Source organism: Trypanosoma cruzi, genomic scaffold (genome assembly GCF_000209065.1).
Source record: "Trypanosoma cruzi strain CL Brener 1047053512511 genomic scaffold, whole genome shotgun sequence".
NCBI lineage: Eukaryota > Euglenozoa > Kinetoplastea > Trypanosomatida > Trypanosomatidae > Trypanosoma > Trypanosoma cruzi.
Genome location: NW_001849401.1, coordinates 71,856 through 92,720, shown reverse-complemented (window position 1 = coordinate 92,720; position 20,865 = coordinate 71,856). Strand labels below are relative to the sequence as shown.

Here is a 20,865-nt window from a genome sequence, read left to right as displayed (position 1 = left end):
TATGCTCTCACGTGTTGCTGCTGTGAAGGCACCCCGCACACACAACCGTCGCTGTGTGACCGGATCCAGCGGAAGGAGGAGGGAAGGAGGAGAGAGTGAGCCGCGGAGGCCCAACATGTCCCGGCGTGTGTTTGCTTCCGCGGTGCTGCTTTTCCTCGTCATGATGATCTGCAGCGACCGTGGAGCTGCGGCCGTTGAACAGGCAGGGGCCGCTTTTGACCCGTTTAAGGGGACGACGTCGATATCATTTGCTAATTGGAAGGAGTTTAAGGACGGAAGCAAAATCTCCTCGCTCCGCGTTCCTGGCCTTGTTAAAGTGGGTGGTGATGTATTTGCCGTGGCTGAAGCGCAGTGCGGGGAAAGGAAGGGAGCCGGCTGCTGTGCCGGGATTGTGTCAAAGCACCTGGATATAAAGGGTGACTCAATGGATATTTTGACGTCGGATATAAGTTTGCTTTGCATGCAACATGGGGACACTGCCGCAAATAATTTTGGGACAACGGAGTTGTTGCGACCAACGACACTTGTACTTGGGGAAAGTGTCTACGTGCTCCTGGGAAACTACAGCCATACAGGGCCGCAGGTTGGGGGCACGAATGAGCGGGGCCTTTTACTTTTGAAGGGAACTCTCACTGATGAGGGTGGAAGGAAGAAAATCAAATGGAATGAGACCCATGTGGTGGAGCCTCAAGGCAGAGGGGATTCTCGTTCCTTGACCGAGTTAGTTGGTGGCGGAGGATCGGGTGCTGTGTTGCGTGACGGCACGCTTGTGTTTCCCATGCAGGCCAAAGACAAGGATGGAACGAGCGTTTTGCTGTCTATGCGTTTCTCCAATTCAGAGAACAAATGGAAGCTTCCATCCGAGACGCCTGGTAACGGCTGCAGGGATCCAACCCTGGTGAAGTGGGAAGAAAAGAAGGACGACGAAAGGCTCTTCATGATGGCTCATTGTGCTGGAGACTACTATGACGTTTACATGTCCACTCCGCATGGAGTCAATTGGTATACGTCGGGTCAGCCAATTACCCGCGTGTGGGGCAACTCACACAATCGAAAGGGTACGGCGTCCGGAGTGGATCCACCACCGCAATCATTGAGAAAAAGGAGGTGATGCTCATCACCGCGCCGGTGTATCCGAGGGAGGAAAATGAAGGAGGAAAGGGTCGTCTCCATCGTTGGGTGACGGACAAGGCACGTGTGCATGATGTTGGGCCGGTATCCGTGAAGATGATGACGCCGCCGCCAGCTCGCTGCTGATAAAGGATAAAAATAAAGAGTTGATTTCACTGTACGAGAACAGGAAGAAGAGCGATGGAGCATACAATCTTGTTGCTGTGCGTCTGACCGAGAAACTGGAGCGGGTAAAGGAAGTGGTGAAGACATGGAAGGATTTGGACAGCGCCTTGCAATAATGCCGTTCCGGTTCCAGCGGCAATGTTGACGCGCTCAGAAAGGGGTATGTGCAATGGTCCTGTTCCCACCAAAGGGCTTGTTGGCTTCTTGTCTGGTAGCTCAACTGTGACCGAGTGGCGAGACGAGTACCTCGGCGTGAACGCCATTGTCCATGGCCCAGCGGAAAAAAGGATAGGGGTTCCCAATGGAGTGACGTTCCAAGGGCCCAGAGCAGGGGCGGAGTGGCCTGTTGGTAAATTGGGGCAGACTGTGCCGTACTACTTTGCGAACAACAGGCTCACTCTTGTGGCGACGGTGTCCATCCACGAGGTGCCGAGGGAAGACAGCATCCCTTTGATTGGTGTGAGGATGAATGACACCAAAGGCACGGTGCTTTTTGGTCTGTCGTACACCCATGACAGGAAGTGGCTGGCCATAGCGGAGAAACGTGCTATTTCGAAGAGTGTTGGTGCGTGGGAACCAAACAAGACGTATCAGGCGGTACTGCAAATGGATTATGATGAATGGACTGTCATTGTAGATAGAAAGGAAATTGACCGCAAGAGCTATAATGAGGATCTGTTCGACTCGCACAGGATCTCACACTTCTACATCGGTGGGGACAGCAAGGACCGAAGTGCAACGGGCGGCCACGTGACGGTGACCAACGTCATGCTGTACAACGACGATCTGTATAATAATGAGCTGTATAAACTCAATGCCAGCAAAGTCAATATTTCATCACTGAGCGTTGAGGAACAACCCACAGGACAGGTGACCAGCAAAGACGTCTCATTTGCTTCCGAGTCAAAGAATGAAGAAATCACCGCCAGCTGTGCGGAATTGAATCAGGATGATATTGAAAAGCAAGAGGAAGAAGCGGCGTCGATGATCCGGTGCCTGCAGCGCCCCCTTCCACGGTTGACGCGGGATCATCCGTTTCTGAGCCTGCCATCGCAGCGGAGAGCGCAGGGAATGACCGTCCATATGACAATGCCCAGTTTCACCAGGGCGAAACGGCCCAGCAAGCCACGCCGAATGAAGAGAATAAATCGATGCAACGGGGCTCAGACCTGCAGCCACGAGACCCACAGCCAGCGGAATTAACGGAGGTTACCGATGTTGAAATGTCCTCTGGAAGTTATGCTGAAGAAATGCCAGAGGAGGAGGGAGAAGCGGATGGCAGGAGTGGCGGATCAACGTCTTCAGTGGGTGCATCATCGGATATGGATACGGCCACCGAAACAGTTGACAGTGAGCGCCAATTGCAACAAAGCACTGAGCTTTCCGCTGAAAATGAAGGCCTGCGGTCCACTGGAACCGGAACCACTGGCGCGGAGCAAAGCCTCGGCCTCGAGGCGGGGGACAGAAATTCCGAGAGAACAATGGGCTCAGACAGCAGCCTCACTCCTTCAGGGATTGACGCCGAACCGACATTCGCGGAGAACACCGACGACGTCTCTCGGACTGAGGGAACCGAAGTTTCTTTTGAAGACGGCAAGGAGGTGCCACAGACGGTCGACACCAAACCGGAGAATACAAACACCACGCCTGGAGGCGAAGGGATCCCCTCAACAAAAGGCGCGGCACGACACTCGGACAACGACACCTTCACCGGGGAAATTGCGGAGTTGCTGTCCATGGGTCTGAGCCGTGACAGCACCGTGCATGTGTGTGTATTTCGGGTGTTGTTGCTGCTTCTTCTGCCGGGGCTGTGGGGCATTGTGGCTCTTTGAGGAGTGATTGGGTGCCGCGTGGGACACTTGCGCCCTCCCCTTCACCAACACACAAACACACCGCTAGGAATAAATTTTGCTACGCAGAGAACAATTTCTTTTCATTTCTTAAAATTGTTTTCTTATCTTGCTTGTTGCCTTGGGGCAGCCACCATGGATTTTTTTTTGCTTTTATTGTTTCTTCTGCACTCTTCCTGTGAGGGGTGCCGTGTGTTTCCCGCCCAACTGCTCCGCTCGCACACCCACCGACACGCTCATGACGACGGCCCTGTGCGCCTCGCCTGCTGCACGCATGAGGAGGGGCCGCGACGAACGGCGCGCTGAGGGAGCCGTGACGTGTGGGCGTGCGACGAGGGCCTGTGGGGCGGAGCGCACATTTCTTCCCCTCCTGTTTTGTTTCCTTGCGGCCAGGGCTGGCAGACACCCGCAGCGCCACACACACACAGCCACACCCTGCCGCTTTTTTGGTATATTGCTTTTTTGTGTGCATTTCTCGCGCTGGCAGTGCCGTCAGTATTTTTCTCCCCCTGATGATTTTCCTTTTGCTGCGCTCACTCTCCCGATGGAGTGACGCGACTCCCGTCGTGTCTGCGTGCTTCTCTCAGTCCCCACACACACGAGTGACTGTGCTCTGCGGGCCGCACTCGCACGCCGATGAGAGGGCTGAGGGGAGCAGCAACACGCAGATGACCCATGAAATATAAACGATGTGCGGACACGCGGAGGGTCGGACGGTTGAAAGGCATTTAAATATCTTTTAATTTTGTTTTGCGGGCAAAATAAATGCAGACAGTTCGGTGTGGCCACACGGCAGCCAGGCGAATTTATTACTATTATTATTACCTTTTTCCTTTTATTTTTAAATTTGTGTGGAACAGTAATAGAGGACGTTTTTTTTTTTAATGACGGGGTTTATATAAGAAGGGGTGGCTAGGGAAGGTTTTCTTTTGTTTTGAATAAATTTTCTGTGGTTTGCCGCTGGTCGGGCTGCAGTGCAATCCTGAGTTTGAGCAGCCCCTCCATTCTTCTTTCTTTGGACATGCGCCTCTGCTGTGCATTTGTGTTTGTGCGTCTCTTCAGATACTTTGTTTCTTTTTTCTGTCTTTTTTCCCTTTTGCGTGACAGTGGGCACACACAACCACACGCGCAGGACACACACATTGCAGTGCAGGAGGATTCTTCTTTTGTACTCGGTGCTGGCAGTTGCGCGTGGCTGCTGCTCCCCCGTTGTGTTGGTGAGGGAGGAGGCGCGTGACGGCGCCCGGTGGAGAGAGAAGGCGCTGACCGCTGCTGACGGTGACGGTCTTGGCTGCAGGTAATCTGACGGGATGGCGTGACTGGTGTCACAGTTAACCGAGATGGATGAGGACCGCACCGCATCTCTTTTTCGTCTCATCATCCTCTCAGTCCACGGCAGACACACACACGCAAAGTGCGGCGGCGGCGCGACCACCGTCCGTACGGCTGCGAGCCAATCGGACTGTGCAGTTGATGTGGATCCTCTTTCCCTGTCTGAGTGCTGCCGCCGTGCTCCTCCATTCTTCTTTTTCTTCCTGTGTATGCCGTGCGCGTATGAGTTCGCTGTTTCTTGTGCAGTGCCGACTCATTGGTCACACCAGCGACGCCAGTGGTCATGTGTCGTTTTGCCGGGACCCTGTTACTTGGCACCGCGGCTGTGTGGGGCTGCGCGTGCGGTGCGAGGGTGATGGTGCTACTGAATTGATTGCGTCTGCGCGGTTTCCTGTTGGCGTTTGTACTGTGTTTTGGATTTTTTGTGGCCGGATGCCTCTGCGTGCCACTGTGTTTGGTTACTGTTGTTGCTGCTGCCTTTTATTCTTTTTTTTTTTTTGAGCGTGCAGTTCGAGATACTTTGGCTTGACCAGCACAACTATCGTTTCAAGGTGTTAGGGATTACTCGCAGTATTAGGTTTAGAATTATTGGGATAACGACCTATCGGAATCGTGTATCTGGATTTGCCATCTGTAGAAAGGGATTTATTAGGCGGGAGGAATGGTCGACGGGGCGAGAGCGACACAACGCGACAGCCCTGCTGATACGTGTCTGGGTCGGTGGATGTGGTGTGCGGTGGGTGCGTGTCCGCGCAGCCGGCACCGTGTGCGGTGCAGGGCCATTGCGGCTGTGCGTGTGGCGCTGCTCGTCGTGTTGTCGCTGGTTGCGGCGGCGGCGTGGATGCCCGCGGCGCATGCGGTGGTGTTGCGACTGCGGGGCGGCACGGTGGACAGAGCCATCACGGTTGGCCGCGCCGTGGACACGGTGCTGATGGACGGCGTGTACATCACGAACGGCGTGGCTGTGGTGTTCGACGTGCCGGCGATGCTTCCCGGCGCGCTGCGCATTGAGTTGAGGAACTGCGTGTGCGACGGCGGTGCGCAGATCTACGTGCAGGGCTGCAGCGGCGAGCCGGCGAGTGACCGGAGCCTGGAGGTGAGCGTGAGCGGGCTGTCCGGGAGCTACTGCTCGCTTGTGTTTGCGCACAACCTGCCGGCACACACGAACGTGACGGTCCGTGACTCGACGATTGTGGCGGCGGGGCCGATGCGCTACTCGCAGCTGAGCGGACTGACGGACGCGGTGGCGTCGCCGCTTGTGCTGCACGCGACGTCGCTGTTGCAGTCGCAGCTGCGTGTGAGCAACACTGTGCTGAGGTCGTTGCAGGCGGGCGGGTCGGCGGTGTACGTTGGCGGCGACGTGGACCTGCTGTCGAGCGCGGTGGTGCTTGACGGCGTGTCGCTGGAGGCGTCGGGCGGTCCGACCGCGTCCGCGATGCGTGTGGCGTCCTCGTCGATTCTCAGTCTGCGGAGCCACTCGGTGTTCTCCGTGACGAGTGTGTCGGTTGTGAGCAGCGGCGGCGGCATTGTGCTTGGAGAGCGTCTCGCGGTGCTTGATTCGGTGCTGCGCTTCGTGCGCGTCGAGGGGTCTGTCGCGTCTTCGCTGGTGCGCTGCGACGGTGGGACGATCGGTGCCGGCGGGTGGCTGGACCTGCACGGCGTGTGGGCGGTGGGCGAGGCGTCGTCTGTGGCGTCGCTGTCGGGGATGACGCTGAGCGGCGGTGCCGTGTCGATTGCGCGCTGCGCTGCCACTGGCGCGACGCTTGTCTCCGTGCCGACGATCACGAGCGGCGTCGTGTCGGTGCAGTGCAACCGTGCCGGCGGCCGGGTGCTGCAGAGCAGCGGCGACTACCGCATGGCCGGCCTGACCTCTGTGAGCGTGGTGCCGTGCGACGGCTGTGCGGCCGCGCTGGCGTGCTTTGATGCGCTGACGGCGTCGTTCTCCGACTGCGTGTGCAGCTGCCGTGCCGGCGGTGTGGGCGAGGCGTGTCTGCCGTTCGACGTGCCGCCTGCGAGGGCCGGTGGCGGTGGTGGCGGTGCGCCGGGCTGCGTGAGTGGCGTGACGCTGACGGAGTCGGTGACGGTTGGCGGCGGGCGTGCGACGACGTGCTTCGACTCGGTGGTGTTCGGCGGGCCGATCATCGTGGCGGTGGACCTGCGCTTGATGGACGCGTTCGCTGACGCGCTGAACGTGACGCTGCGCCACTGCGTGCTTGCGGGCGGCGCGCAGCTGCGGATTGGCGGCCTCAGCGAGAGCACGGCGCGCCTGATGCCGCACGCTTTCGTCAACATGACGAATGTGACGTCGCTGGAGGGAACGATCGTGCTGCATGGCGCGATGCCGCCGCACTCGAGTGTGCTGCTGGCGAACTCAACGCTGCGCGCGACGGTTGACGGGTCGCAGTACGTGCCGACGACCCCTGGCTTCGCGGGATCCCGGTACGGCCCCGCGCTGGTCCTGGACGGCGTCCGCCTTCTGTCGACGCGTTTTGTCATGACGCGGTCGACGCTGGTGTGCGGCGGGGGTTCGTGCGCTGCGATCGTAGTGGAGCGCGGCCTTGGCGTGAACCTGTCCAGCGTCTTCTACATGGACAACTGCGTTGTTATTTCGGACACGCACGTGATTTACGCTCTTGCGTCGGACCTGCGTATGAGCGGCTCTGTGTTCTCCATACAGGACAGCTTGTGGAGTGCGCCGAGCATTAACATGTACGAAGGTGCTTGTGTGTTTGGGGACGTTGTGGTGGATGGTGGCAGCGTGATGCAGATTGTGTCCAGCACTTTCCGTCTCGGCTTCGCCATGCTCATTGCAAACACGCTGACCGTGGCTGGCGGCAGCTGGCTGGTGCACCGCGACAACGAGTTCCGCGCCGCCTACGTTGTGTACGTGGCCAATGAGAACGGTGTGGCGTTTTGTGATCGGAGTGTGTGGTCGATACTTGACAACAACTTCACGTACGGCTCGTACTCGTCGACCACTGCGTACATGACAAACAACTGGTCACCACCATCCGACACGCGCCCGACCATCTACGGCATGTGCAACGAGGCAAGGGGCTCACCTGTGACGGATTACCAAGGAGAGCTTAATATTGGGACGCCCGTGACGGTGCTGGACTGTGGTGCGTGCACGGTGGACGCCGTGTGCTTTGCAGCGAGGACGAGCAGCATCAGCGGCTGCGAGTGCGTGTGCTCTGCTGGCGGCTACGGTGACACGTGCCTGCCGGCTGCGGTTCCGGACGGTCTTGGGCCGCTTCCGCTCCCCGATGCGAAGGACACGGAGGTCCGCTGCGTGCACGGTGGCAGCATCCGCTCCGTGGACTATCCTGATCCCGGTGTGCGTGGTCTGTGCCTTGTCAACGTGACCTTCACCGCCCCGATGTTGCTGGACCTGTCGTATTTTGACGCGCCACAGCAGACACTCAACATCACGCTGCTGCAGTGCGTCCTAATGGGCCTGTTGATCAGGGGGAGTGGTGCGCGTGTGCACGTGAGCGTGACATCCTCGATGCTGGATTTTGGTGCATTGGAGTTTGAGGGCGATTTTGGCGTGAGCTCCCAGATACTGGTGGCAGGCAGTACGCTTGTGACGACGTCGGGCCACGCCATTTTATTTTTAAAGTTTTTTCTTGGTGTGAACTCGACGCTGCTGCTGCTTGACAACAACTTGGAGGGGAGTAATTGCGCGTTATATATTTCCAATGCTGCCGTTGATGGTGGCGGGATCATTGTGAAGGGAAATACGCTGATCACAACGGAGGAGGGTCAGGGTGTGGAATCATCTGTTTGCGTTAATGCTATTGATGTGAGGAACGGCGGCTACTTTGACGTTGAGAACACCACGATGAGTGCTGCTAATGGTGTTTATATTTTTTGGGATACCACCGTGAGCACCGCGGGGCTGCTGCGAGTGGCGGACTGCACCTTTATTGGCAGCACGAAGGTTTTGACTTCTGCGCTGTCGTATTTGTATGGCTCTGTGACACTCGAGGGAGGTGCGCAGTGGCGTGTGGAGGGCAACAGCGTGAGTGCAGCCTCGGTATTAAATATTCCTCATTTTCAGCACAAAATTCAGCTGTCGGGCAGCGGCACCACCGTGGCGCTTGCACACAACCGTCAGGTGGGCTCGAGCGTTTCCTTCGCCAAATTTCTCCCATCGAGCATTGTCGTGGAGTTATCCGCGCGGTTCGTGGTTGGGTGCAACCTGCAGGGCGATGGGGAGGTGTCGTACGACGATGTGTTTCCGGAGGGCGTGGTGGTGTTCAGGTGCGGCACATGCAACGACGACGCGGCGTGCTACATGCCCGGGACGGAGTCGGTGGACCGCGGCTCGTGCTCGTGCAGCTGCAAGGACGGATGGCATGGCGCGTCGTGTCTTCCCTTCGAGGTGCCCGACACTGTTGTGCCGCCCTTGCCGGAGAGAGCCGTTGACGGCGACACGAGCTGCGTGGTGGACCAGACGCTGACGGACCTCGCGCTGAACATGTGGAAGACACACCACTGCTACGTGGGTGTGACATTCAGCGGCGTGGGTGCTGCGCTCACGTTTTTCCTCAATCGTATGCCGCTGCATCTCCACATCAACATCACGCTCACTGAGTGCACGTTCCGTGAGGGTGCCGCGCTGCAGTTTGTTGGTGGTGCTTCTGCGGCCGAGTCAGCCGGCGTCCTGATCCGCGTGAGCCGGACGGTGATGCGTTCCTCCACCGTTGCTTTTATACGTGCCCTCCCGCAGCACTGCGACATTGCCGTCACGGAGGTTGACGCGGTGCAGTCCTCCGAGGTCCAGCTGCTTGACAATAGGAGGAACAAGTTTGGCGTATTTTTACTGGTGAACATCGTGTTGAGTGCGTCTTCGCTGTTGGTCAGCAACGTCAAGGCTCATTCCTTGAGGTACGGTGGGTATGGTTTGTACTCGACAGGGACGCTGACGCTGGAGCGTGGCAGCTCGCTGTATGTGCAGTACTGCAGCTTCGCTGGGTACATGCATATGTTTTACGTGAATATCCTCAGTGTGAGTGACCACTCCGTTTTTGCGCTGCTCAACAATACAATGTCCTCCGGGACAAGCCTTCTTTATCTGCGCCACGGATTCAGCGTGTCGGATCACAGCGTGCTGCGCGTGGTGGGGAACAGCGGCTCCGTGTCCTATGCCATATATTCACTAAGCTTTTTTACCGTCCACCATTCAAGCTGGCTGGATTGGCGTGACAACGACGTGGGTGTGGGTACGATGTTTCATTACTCCCTAATAACTACTGTGAACGTCGACGGCAGCAGTGTGGTGACGCTGACGGGCTGCACGATGGGCTCGACGGGGCTGTCGGTACCTCTGCTATCGCAGGCTGCCGCCGGCTACCGGTTCGTTGCTGGGTGCCTGACGGTCGCGGGACGGGAGGTGACGACGGCGGCTGAACTGGCGCTGAACGGCATCACCAACGTGACGACGGTTGCTGCGTGCGGGGAGTGCACGAAGGAGGGCGACTGCTTTGCTCCGCTGACGACGGCGGTCATTGACTGCAATTGCCGGTGCGCTGCTGGAGGGCACGGCGATGTGTGTGTCCCGGCGCCTGTGCCTGCTGGCCCGCCACCGCCGCCACTGCGGCCACCACCCACGCCGTCACCGCCGCCGGTTGGTGAGTGCATCAGCGACATGGTGTACCCCGAGGTTGCGCAGGCAGTGGGTGGCGGGCTGTCGTGGCTGTGCTACCGTAACGTGACGTTCAGCGGGGGCGGCATGAGCCTGAAGGTGCTGGTTGGGGCGATGACGGGTGACGTGGCGAATGTCACGTTTGATGAATGCACGTGGAGGGACGGCGCCGTGCTGTTGCTGTTGGGCAACGCGTACGCCGCTGTTGGGTCGCTGAACATCTTCGTCACCGGCAACAGATTTAGTGACGCGCTGCTCAGCCCGGAGGGTGTGTTTCCACCGCGCACGAACATCACGATCAGCGGGAACCGCTTTACACTGACGTGGCTGATCCCTCGGTCGGGTTTGGACATTAGGAGGCCGTCGTGTGTTGCGATGAATGGACTGGTGATCAGCAACGACTCCGCGGTGGTGCTGAGTGGCAATGTGTTTCAGAGCGTGACGACATCGTCAAGCGCCATCCGCGTTTCCAGATCTGCGCTGAGGGTGTCGTGGCACTCCGTGTTTGCGGTGGTGGGCAACACGTTTCACATGGCTGGCGGTGACGGTACGCTGATATATCTTGAAGGACCTAGATACTCCTCATCGCTGAGTGTACTGAACAACTCTGCCGTGGTGATTCGAGGCAACGCTGTGACGAGGCCGGTGAAGTGCTTCGTGTTACTTATTCGGACCTTAGACGTGGAGTCCCATTCAGCGGTTGTGTTTCAGGGCAACGAGATGCAGAGAAACTCGGTTGTGTTTATCTCAGGCGACTCCTCCAACATCTACTACAACTCCTGGCTGCAGTTGAGCGGCAACCTCTGCCGTGAATCCCCATCGGAAGCGTTTGCCTTTCTTTATCCCAAAGTGAATCTCCGCGACTCTACGGTGTCTGTGTCCGGCAACCAATTCGTGTCCAGCACGGTCTCGCCGACAGTGCTGCTGATACCTCAAGGTTCCCGCGATCTCACGAACGGAGCGATTGTGGCTGCGTGCAACACCGTGAACGGCGAGGAGGGGGCGTACTACGCCATCCCGTCCGTGTACAATGCCACCATTATGACCTGCAGCGACCCATGCACTCTCGCGGCGTCGTGCTTCCCTGCGTACACGACGACGGTCTCGAGTGAAGGCTGCGCCTGCGCCTGCGCTGAGGGTGGCTACGGCGATGCGTGCCTGCCCGTTGCTGTCCCCGAGCCACCGGGCACCGACGGCACCGACTTGTGCGTGCGGGACGTGCGTGTGGAGGTGGAGGTGAACGTCAGTTTTGGGACTTCGGTGGCATGCTACGTTGGCGTGACCTTTGCGGCGGACGTCGTGGTGGACGTGGAGTCGATGTCGGGGAGCGTGCGCAACGTGACGCTGGTGAACTGCCTGCTTGTGGGCGGAGCGAGCCTGTACGTTGTTGGGTGGCGTTCCGACCCGCCTGCTGGCGAGCGTGCTGATGTGTTGATCAGCGGGCTTGAGTCGTGCTCCGGCGGCGGCGTGCTGGTGGCGAACCGATTTCCGCCGGGCTCGCGCGTCACTGTGGTGGACTCGGTGCTGATTGCAGAGGCGCGTGTTGCGTACCGCGGCGCCTACGGCCTTGGCGACGCCTCCGCGTGCCTTGTGTTGCACAACGTGAATCTGACCGGGAGCGTGCTGACCATTGCGCGCACGCATGTGGCGGCTGTGTTCCGTGACGCTGTTGGCGTGTTGTTTGTTGGCGGCGTGGCGCTGTCGTCGCGCGGAGCGCTGTACGTGGACGAGCTGTTGGTGCAGACGGCGCTGGGGCTGTGCGTGTCGGTGGAGGGCGGTGTCGCGGCCAGCGGCGGCTCCGTGGTGGCGTTTGTTGACAGCGACTTCCTGCTGTGCAAGCACGCGGTGTCTGTGCGTGGGGCTGTGAGCGTGTCGGGCTCCGCTGTGGCGTTTGTGCGGAGCGAATTTTTGTCGACGGAGGACTACGCGGTGGCGTTTTATTCGACGGTGAGCCTGGATGGCGGGTCGATGCTGCTGGCGAAGGGCAACGTGCACGACGGCGCCTCGAGGGAGATGCTCTATGCCGCTGGCGCTGTGACCGCTGCTGGGAGCACGCTGAGCTTTGTGCGCAACCGAGCGCTGCTGCCGCGGATGCTGTCGCTGAGCCTGTCGCTTGCGGCTGGGGCGCATGTGAGGGTGGCGTGCAACGACGCTGGTGACCGTGTCATGTCGACGGCGGAGGAGTACGCTGCGGCTGGTTTTGGCGACGCTGGGAGCATCGACGTTGCTGGGTGCGACGCCTGCGACAGGGACACGCACTGCTACGCGCCCGGGACGGCGTCGGCGAGCATGAGGAACGGTGTGTGCGCGTGCTTGTGCGGCAGCGGCGGGCACGGCGAGGCGTGCGTGCCTGTGGGAGCTCCCGCGCTGCCGCCCGCTGTGGGCACTGCGTCGAGTGTGTTCGTCCGCGAGGGCGTGACGGTGCGGTCTGTGTTCGTTGTGCCTGCCGGCGCGAGCGAGGTGACGCTGCGCCACGTTGTGCTGGACGGCGTGAGTCCTGTGCTCTACGTGCCGTGGATGGCGCGGGACGGCGTGCGGATTGTTGTGCAGAACGTGTCGCTGCTGAACGGCGCCGTGCTGTACGTGATGGGCGGTGGAGCGTTGCGCGGTGCGGTGTCGGCGGGGAGCGACGAGGGCGGGCCGGTGGAGCTGTCCGTGTGCAATGTGGAGGCGCTGAACGGTGCGCTTGTGCTGACCGGCACGTTCCCCGCGGGGTCTGTGCTGACGGTGACGGACTCCCTGCTAGTTGCCGCGCGGCCGACGCCGCTTGTGTATCTTCCCGGCTCGCAGTCCTCGCCGTACGCACCGGTGCTGGTGCTGTCGGGCCTGCGTCTCGTGCGGTCCGTGCTGATTGTGTCCGGCGTGGCCCTTGTGACCGTTATGACTGGTGGGCGGACGGTGGTGGTGGACGGCGCCGTGCTGGAGCTTGTCGGTGGCGGTGTTGCACTGGACGCGGCTGTGTTCGGTGGCGAATATGCGTTGTACGCGAGTGCGCGCGTGGTTGCGTCGTGGGGCGCTGTGCTGCGCGTGTCGGGGAGCCAGGTGTACGCCGCGCATGGGTTGGTGTTTGGCAGCGGGGTGGAGGCCAACGCGTCCGCCGTCGTAGTGAACGACAACGCCGGTGCGCTGACCGATGGCGCGCTGCTGGTGCTGCGGGGGTCGGCGTCGTTTGCGTCCGGGTCGTGGCTGTCGGTGCGCGGCAACAGCATCAGCGGCAGGCTCCTGTCGGTGCCGTCGTACCCACGCCGTGCGGAGCTTGTGCAGAGCACACTGACGCTCCACGGGAACGCCGGCAGTGGGCCCGTCGTGATGGACGGCACCGTAGCTCTTGGGGGCGCCGGCCGAAAGTTCGTCGTGGGGTGCCTGACGCTCAACGGGCAGGCACTGCAGCCGATGGACTACAGGTCCGCCGGCATCATCGGGGAATTCCGTCCCGTGGCGTGTGGCGTGTGCGACGCCGACGTGCGCTGCTTTGCTGCTGCGACGAGGACGATGTCGGGGTCGTGCGGCTGCCGCTGCGCTGATGGCGGGTACGGGCGCGACTGCCTGCCGGTGTACCTACCGCACGTGGACGGGTGCAACCGCACGCCTGCCCCGCCGCCGCTGAGCCACACGGCGACGCTGACGGAGACGCGCAGCCCGACAACAACGTGGACGGCGACGCCGACACCGAGCCTGAGCACGGCGCACTACAGTCCGCCGTGGTACGGTCCGACGGAGACGCTGCAGGTGACGGAGACGGTGGCACTGCCGCCCACGCGGACCCCGACGGCGTCGGTGAGCAGCACGCTGTGGTGGAGCGACGTGGCGTGCCCGACGCTTGCCGTGACGACGACGTCGGCTGGTGGGAGCCTGACGCAGAACGACATCCGCGGCGGTGGGAGCGCCGTCCCGACGCGGCTGATGGTGGCGCTGCCGCCGCCGTTTCGGTGGGCACGCGACCCGCAGCTCGGCACGCACCTGAGCTTTGTGCCGGTGTCGACGGCGCAGCCGAGCGGGTTTGGTGGTCCGTGGGGAGCGATGCTGAGCAACGCGACGTGGGTGCGCAACGCGACGAATCCGTCCACCGTCCTGGAGCTGGCTGTGCCCGTTCACCGCGGTTACTTCATTGCTGCCGACGAGACGATAGTCATTCGCTGCGACGCTGCGGCGGTGTCTGGCGGCTGCAAGGGTGTGCTGCTTGGGTCCTTCACGATCAGGTCTGACACGCTGCCCGCCGCTGCCAGCGCCCTCTCGGCGATCACCGGCGTTGTTGCGTGTGCGACGGCTGTTGCGGTGGTGGTGACCGGCGGGCTGGGCTCCGTCCTGGAAATGCAGGCACTCGGCGTGTTCGCGAGGATGTCATGCGCCTCGGCGCAGGAGCGTGCGAGCACCGTTGCGCTGCCGTACTTCCTGTCGGTGTTCGCTGCCCTTGACCCGCTGTGGATGGTGGTGGGCAACGCGCTGCTTGCCGCTGCGTTCGGGTGCGTGCACTGCGGTGTGACGGCGGCCTTCCAGCGGTGGCGCGGCGTGGACGCGGCGAGTGCGTGGGCGGCGATGCGCTTCCCGAGCCTGACGTACGTTGTGGCGCACGCGATGCACCTCGGCATTTTCTTCGGCTCGGTGCTTGCACTGGCGATGCCCGGCGCCCGCGTGCTGCACCGCGTGATCGGTGTCGTTGGCGTGCTGTACGGTGTGGTGTTCCCTGCTGGCGTGTGCTACTTGATTGCCCGACACGCGGGCGCGAGCTTCACGAGGTACTGGCAGTTTTCGAGGAAGCCGCTGCACGAGCGCCTGCTGTACCCCGTCGGGTATTGGCACCCCGCGGCGCAGCAGCGGATGTACGGCGGCATGCTGACGAACGTGAGGGGCAGCCGCGTGTACTGGTGCGTGTTCCAGCTGTCGGTGCTGTGCGTGGTGGGCCTGATTGCGGCTGTGCACCCGCCCGTGGGAGGCTGCCACGTCCAGTACTTCTGCATGGCGGCTGTGCTGCCTGCGGGCGCGGGCGTGGTTGCCTTCACGAACATGATGCGCTCGTCCTTCCTGACGGTGATGCACGCGGCGAGCTTTGTGCTCCTTGCGGCGCTGTGCGTGGTCAGTGCGGCCAACCACCTTGCGCCGAGCGACGGCGGTGCGAGGGCGTACGCGGCTATCGTGCTGCTGCTGGCGACTGTGGTGCTTGCGGTCACTGTGTACAGCATGGTTGTGTGGTACGCGGAGGACCGCCACTGGCAGGAGCTGCGCGAGCCGCGGCGTGGCGGACTGGAGGCGCTGCTGCGCGATGGCGAGGAGAGCGACGAGGAGACGCAGAAGCCCCACGAAGTAACTACATTTTCGTACGTCTCAGGCGCCACCGCTGCGTCGTCGTACCGACCACCCGCACCGCCGTAGCAGCCCATGGCCGGTGACACCCGCTCAGACGCCCTGAGCCTGCTCGAGTGTGCATCCAGTGCGAGAGGCAAAATTGGTTGTGCTACGCCGGAGAAGTAATGAATTTGTGCTGCTCAAGAAGGTGGGCGCAGTTTTACCTCGAGTTGGAAAGTGTCTGCCCAAACAGTACCTCCACGTGGCGAGAGTGTACGAGGCTCCTCATGGATGCGGTATAACGTAGGTGCTTTTGGCAATGTGTTTACTTCTTTATTATTATTATTTATCGGATGCTTGGTTGATTGAGTCGTTGCTTTCGTTATTTTATTTTTATCGATTTTGTCAGGAACGGATTATCGAAATATCGCGCTAGCCCAGGGCGGCTGTGTCACGGGTGTGTGCTGCACGCTCGCCGCTGCAGCGCCCTCTCCGGATTTCGGGGTTATTATTTAGATTTTTACTCATTAACGAGGACGTGTTCTGCGATGGTGGCTGTTGTGCGGAGCATTGAATTTATTTGAGGAAAACTTAGGGACAAAAAACGATAACGCCCTTCTGTGGCTTTCAATAAATGAAATTTGGACGTGTGCGTTGCTGGTCGATGAGGGAGGGCGTGGGGCCACTGCTGCTGCGCACCACAGCCACCCATCGGACTCCGCAACGGCATTTTCGCTGTTTTTCTGTGCGTTGTTTCTATTTCTGTGCGGGTGCCTGCAGTGACTCTCTCCTGCTCCCCGATGACTGTGGGGGGGGGGGGGGGGGGGGGCGTGCCTGTTTTTCTCGTTGGTTATGATGTTGTATGAAATGCGGTAAAAGAAAATGAGCGGAAAAGTATGCAGGCTGATGTGTTTTTTTAGGAGCTTGTGAAAAGAATGATCGCGGGAGAGCTGGCTAACATAATTGATGTATGTGTTTATCCTGATAAATGAATGCATTCTTTATGATACTCTCTACCGTATGAATCTTTTGGGAAGAACGCGACTTTGTAGGGGCAGGGAGCCGATAGAGGCCGGATAAATTTTTAATTTTATTTTGCCACCCCACCCATCCCCTTTTGGCTCCCACCACGCGGCGCGGTCTGGTGGTTGGAGGACCCCAAAGTCTGCCACTTCGTAAGTAATAATATTTCAAATCCCAACTGAGGACGAAGGACCATGCTAGTGGTCCACAGAATTCTATATATATTGAATGAAAATAAAACATTGAAGCAATTAGCTAAAGAACCTTTTTTCCTAACTTGTTTGGTTTCCATAAATAATTTCAGGATCCGGCCAGCTGCCCGGAAGATTATTATGTATCGATATGTTTTTTTTGGATTACTCTGGTGGTTCCTCCTGTCTCCTTTTGCGTTGCTCCACACGTGTCTCAGTGTTTGCTTTAGGACGGCCACACACGGGCAGCTTGAGCCGCGGATATCTTTTTTCTTTTTGACGCCATTTCGTGTTAGGCACCAACGCGGTCACGTTCGGCACGCATCCACTCTCCACAGCGTGGTGCCTGATATTTTGGAGTTATCTCAGATGTAACGCCGGCACCACCGCCGTGGCAGTCATGTGAGGTAAGATGGGACGCGGGCAGCGAAAGATATTGTGCTGCACATGTGTCTGTTGCATTTGTTCTGTCGTGGTGGCTTCAATGTAGAAGGAGAGGGATGAACATTGCAAGATTCCGTGGCTTGGAGGAGTTATTACCCACTTTTTGTATGATCTTTGGTTCCCGCCCGTGTCTGCCGCGATTGCTTCCCCTGAGTGGAGCTGCGCCATGGCCATCCTTTTTTGTTGTTGTTGTCCTTTTATCTCAGGGCACGGCGGGATTGAGGAGCACTGCCCCACGAAAGGCATTGCGCACATACACACTCTCATGCCGCTGTCGCCCCGAGGTCGGGTGCAAATCCAATTTTTGCTGCTTTTGCATTGGCGCAATTATTTTTATTTATTATTGGCTGACGCCTTCCTGTCCAATGTGCCACTTTGATTGGATTGTGTGGGACTGCTCGCCAACACCATCGAACGAAGCAGGCCGACGACTTCCCGTATTTAAATGCCATCTTGCACGCACGTATTTTTTTACTTGTTCAGTTGACGTGCACTCAGGCAGCGAGGGATTTGGAACTATGCGTGCGTGGAACTTGTCCTGCCATGTGGACTGCGGGCAACACCGATGGGCTGCCACTTTGACTCCGCAGAGCTGTTGTGTCTCTTCGCAGGGCTGGCAGGGAAATTCCATGCAGCCAGCTACTGCTGGTGTGTCCCCAAATGTTGCCACTCCATGCGAATAATGTGCTTCAGCGAGTGAGGGGGTTGATTGGGTTTGTGTGCACTCTGATTGTGTTTGCTGCCTTGTGCGGGCACGCAACACCTGAGGGGTGGGAAAATGGAGCGGGGCGATGCATGGCTGCGTTCCGCCCATCGTTCACTGCACGGTGGTGCGGTGCGCATTGTGGTGCTGACTTTCCGATGTGACTGCGGTCTCCTGCGCGGCAATGGCGGTGGGTGGAGGAGAGTGTTGGCCCGCGGCGTGACGGTGGGATCGTGCCTCCTTTTTATTCTTTTGTGAAGGTGCACTTATTTTTAGTGTCAGGGATGGGGCAAACAGGCGGACAACGTGAATAAAACAAAACAGAAAAGGGCAATAATGTGGCGGTGTTGTTGCCAATTGCACGTTGTGTTGCTGCGGAGGCGGTGGGCCTTGACTGTTTTGCCGACAGGCGTTGCAGTGCGGCCGCATGACGCACCGACCGCCCCGCCATGCGAGTGCCACGCCCAACGCCATTGGGACTGCGGGACGAGACAGCCGCGAGCGTCCTTTGGAGCCAGCGGCACCTGTGTTGGCTCCGATGCTGCAGCTCAACATTTGCTGGGGAGTAAAGAGTGACCGCGTTGGACTCTTGACGGTCTGGTGGAAGATCTAATGCTGGACGGAGATACTCTGAGCACCAGCTTTAGGCTTAAATTTTTTTTTTTTTGAATTGTATTGGCTCCAGGGCGACCGTTGATGAAAGACCACAATGCGACGGGGGAGATGTTTATTCGGAGACTCGATGCTTACGTAAAAGTCCGGCAGATTCTTGAGGGAATTCTTAATTTGACAGACTACCAGGTGTACAAACTTCTTCGCGAGGGTGTGTTCTTTCCTCGTCAATGGAGGGACTATGGGAGGAAGGACACGATCAATTTCCGGGCAATGCAAAAACTTGATTCAGCTCTGGAAATGCCAGACGGATACTCGGAGCAACAACAAAAAAATCCACCCTTGTAACTACGATTGAAGATGTACTGTCTAAAAGAAAAGTTCGTGTCATGGACCGAAAGCTGAATGAGCTTCTTAATAGGAGATTTGATGGCAGGGGCTTTGGACGCCAACCGGGATGTCTTGCAGGAGGGGTTTTTAAGGACCCCGAGAAGTATATTTGCGGTGCGGGAGTATTGGGCGAAATGCAGGCATCCGACCGTTATGTGATGATGGAGAGGGCTGCAAGGGATGAAATGGACATGGCAGAGGATTTACACAAGCTTTACGAGCATTGCATGGACAATTTACTGAGGTGGTTGGTGGCTACTGCGGAGGTAAAAGCAACTGTTCATGGAGCTACTAAAAGGTTTTTGGATGCAGCCGCCGAGGAAGCGAGGAGCCCAAAGACGACGAGTGCACCGAGGTACCTGGAGGGACGCTGCGAGTCTGTGCACAATGCGAGGTGGAGCCATGTGGTGGAGGTTCCTGGCGGCGAGGGGACGGGAATGGAGGTGGGGAAGGGGAACCACCGCAGTCATGGAATTACAAGGCAGTTGGCGACTCTCTCGAAAAGGATGACGGTGTGGGGCAATCCGGTGCACCGCGTCCCAGGCTGATGGTGCTCACCTCGGAGAAGGGATGGCCGTACTCGTGGAATCGGAAGGAGAATAATTCCACTCGTGACTGCCATGTGAACTGTGAGGTGGATCGAGTGTGGCAGATCGTCAGCGGCGATCTCACCGAGTGGTTCAGCAGTCACGGTCGAACCGACTTTAAGCCCAAGAGGCGTCTGTTGATTGGGACGCCCGGGATCGGGAATTCGATGGCTGCCGGCTCGTACCTCCTCTGCCAGCTGCTGCAATACGACGTCGAGAAACTCCCAGTGGCTGCCTACAGTGTTGGTGGAAGTACGACGTACGTGTCTGACGAGACCATCAAGACGGTGTCGGAATAGAGGAGCAACACAACGTCCAAGAGAGTTTTGTGTGGTTTGTGGTGGCATGGGATGAAGGGGTATATCATCTAGGATGTGACAGAGGAGGGAACAGCGCCAGCGGAAGGTTTTGCGTTTTTTGATGAATAGGGCATGATTGTGGTGTCCTACCTAGAGGTTAGGAACTATGGTGAATGGGTGAGGCAAGTAAGAGCCGAGCGAATCATCATGAATTGCCCCGCCGAGATGGATGTGAAGGCGATGTGTGCATGGACGAAGCGTGACGAGACTGCGGAGAAACAGGCGGAATGCTGGAAAGAGGTCGAAAAACACATGTATCTTTTGGGACCGATTCCGCGTCACGTCTTCGATGAGGAGGCGTTTAATGGACGCTGTGGAGCGGTGAGTTTGCATTGGAATTGACCAACGACGTAACTGTGAAAGAGTGCTTTCCACGGGGAGGTGAGTCGCCACGGTATTCTGAGGACCCGTCCCACAGGCCCGTGAGGGTTGTTCGGGAAATATACGAAGGCGGTGTGATCCTTTTCAATGCACCGATATCTGACTACCTCGAGGAACGGACATTGGGACGCCTCCCAAGTGTAGCAGAATAAAATGGCTTTTTGAGGCTGATGTTGGCGTCGAAGGCTAATATTTTGCCCATATTTTTTGGATGGTTTGCGTTGAACTCATTCGCGGAGGGTGCCTTTGCCAAGGCAATAGCGACGGAACCCACGGAGCTTGAGCCGCCAACAGGACGTCAAGCAAAGCCCTGCGTTTTGTAGTTGGCCCCTGAATTGCATCCCAAGGGAGATGAAGGTTTGCTGCCGAGTGAAGATGGGAAAAAAAAAAGGAAAACGGACCGCAAAATAAAGTATCGGCTGCTGTGCATACCGGCGGTTGGAAATTTTTTGCTGGTGGAAGTCTCTTTTCTTTTAGAAGCCAAATCCAATGACGCTGGTTGGGCTGCGGTTGGCTACGGCGCATGCGCATCACACCACCGTCAGGACTGTGTGGCAGTTCACTGAGTGCCTGGCGGCGTATTTTAATGATTGGGAGGAATCATCCCGAGACATGTCGTGGGAGATGATTTACGTGCAGCACGCAGACAGCACGCCGATGGATGACTGGCAGAGATGTGATGTTGTCCACCCCGAGAGAGTGTGAGCGACGCGGAAGGCCGTGAAATGGCGGTGCTTTGGAAGCAAAATGTGCGCCAGTACCAA

General features: G+C 58.5%; 1 protein-coding gene and 2 pseudogenes across 1 annotated transcript, besides 5 other annotated features; all 3 read left to right on the top strand.

Moving 5' to 3' along the window:
• On the top strand, nucleotides 1–2,499 carry Tc00.1047053509295.30 (annotated as a pseudogene).
• Nucleotides 1–20,865: part of a sequence feature (areas not merged during assembly with more than two copies in the genome that could not be assigned to a particular haplotype) that runs on past the window's edge.
• Nucleotides 5,140–15,498, top strand: Tc00.1047053509295.10 (dispersed gene family protein 1 (DGF-1), putative; the record flags this gene model as incomplete). Its single annotated transcript, XM_809742.1, has 1 exon — nucleotides 5,140–15,498. The coding sequence occupies one exon, from the start codon at nucleotides 5,140–5,142 to the stop codon at nucleotides 15,496–15,498; it is 10,359 nt and encodes a 3,452-aa protein (XP_814835.1).
• Nucleotides 10,063–10,110: a microsatellite.
• Nucleotides 16,220–16,240: a microsatellite.
• Nucleotides 16,330–16,766: a mobile genetic element.
• Nucleotides 16,488–16,508: a sequence feature (AT_rich).
• Nucleotides 18,774–20,865, top strand: Tc00.1047053509295.5 (annotated as a pseudogene; the record flags this gene model as incomplete).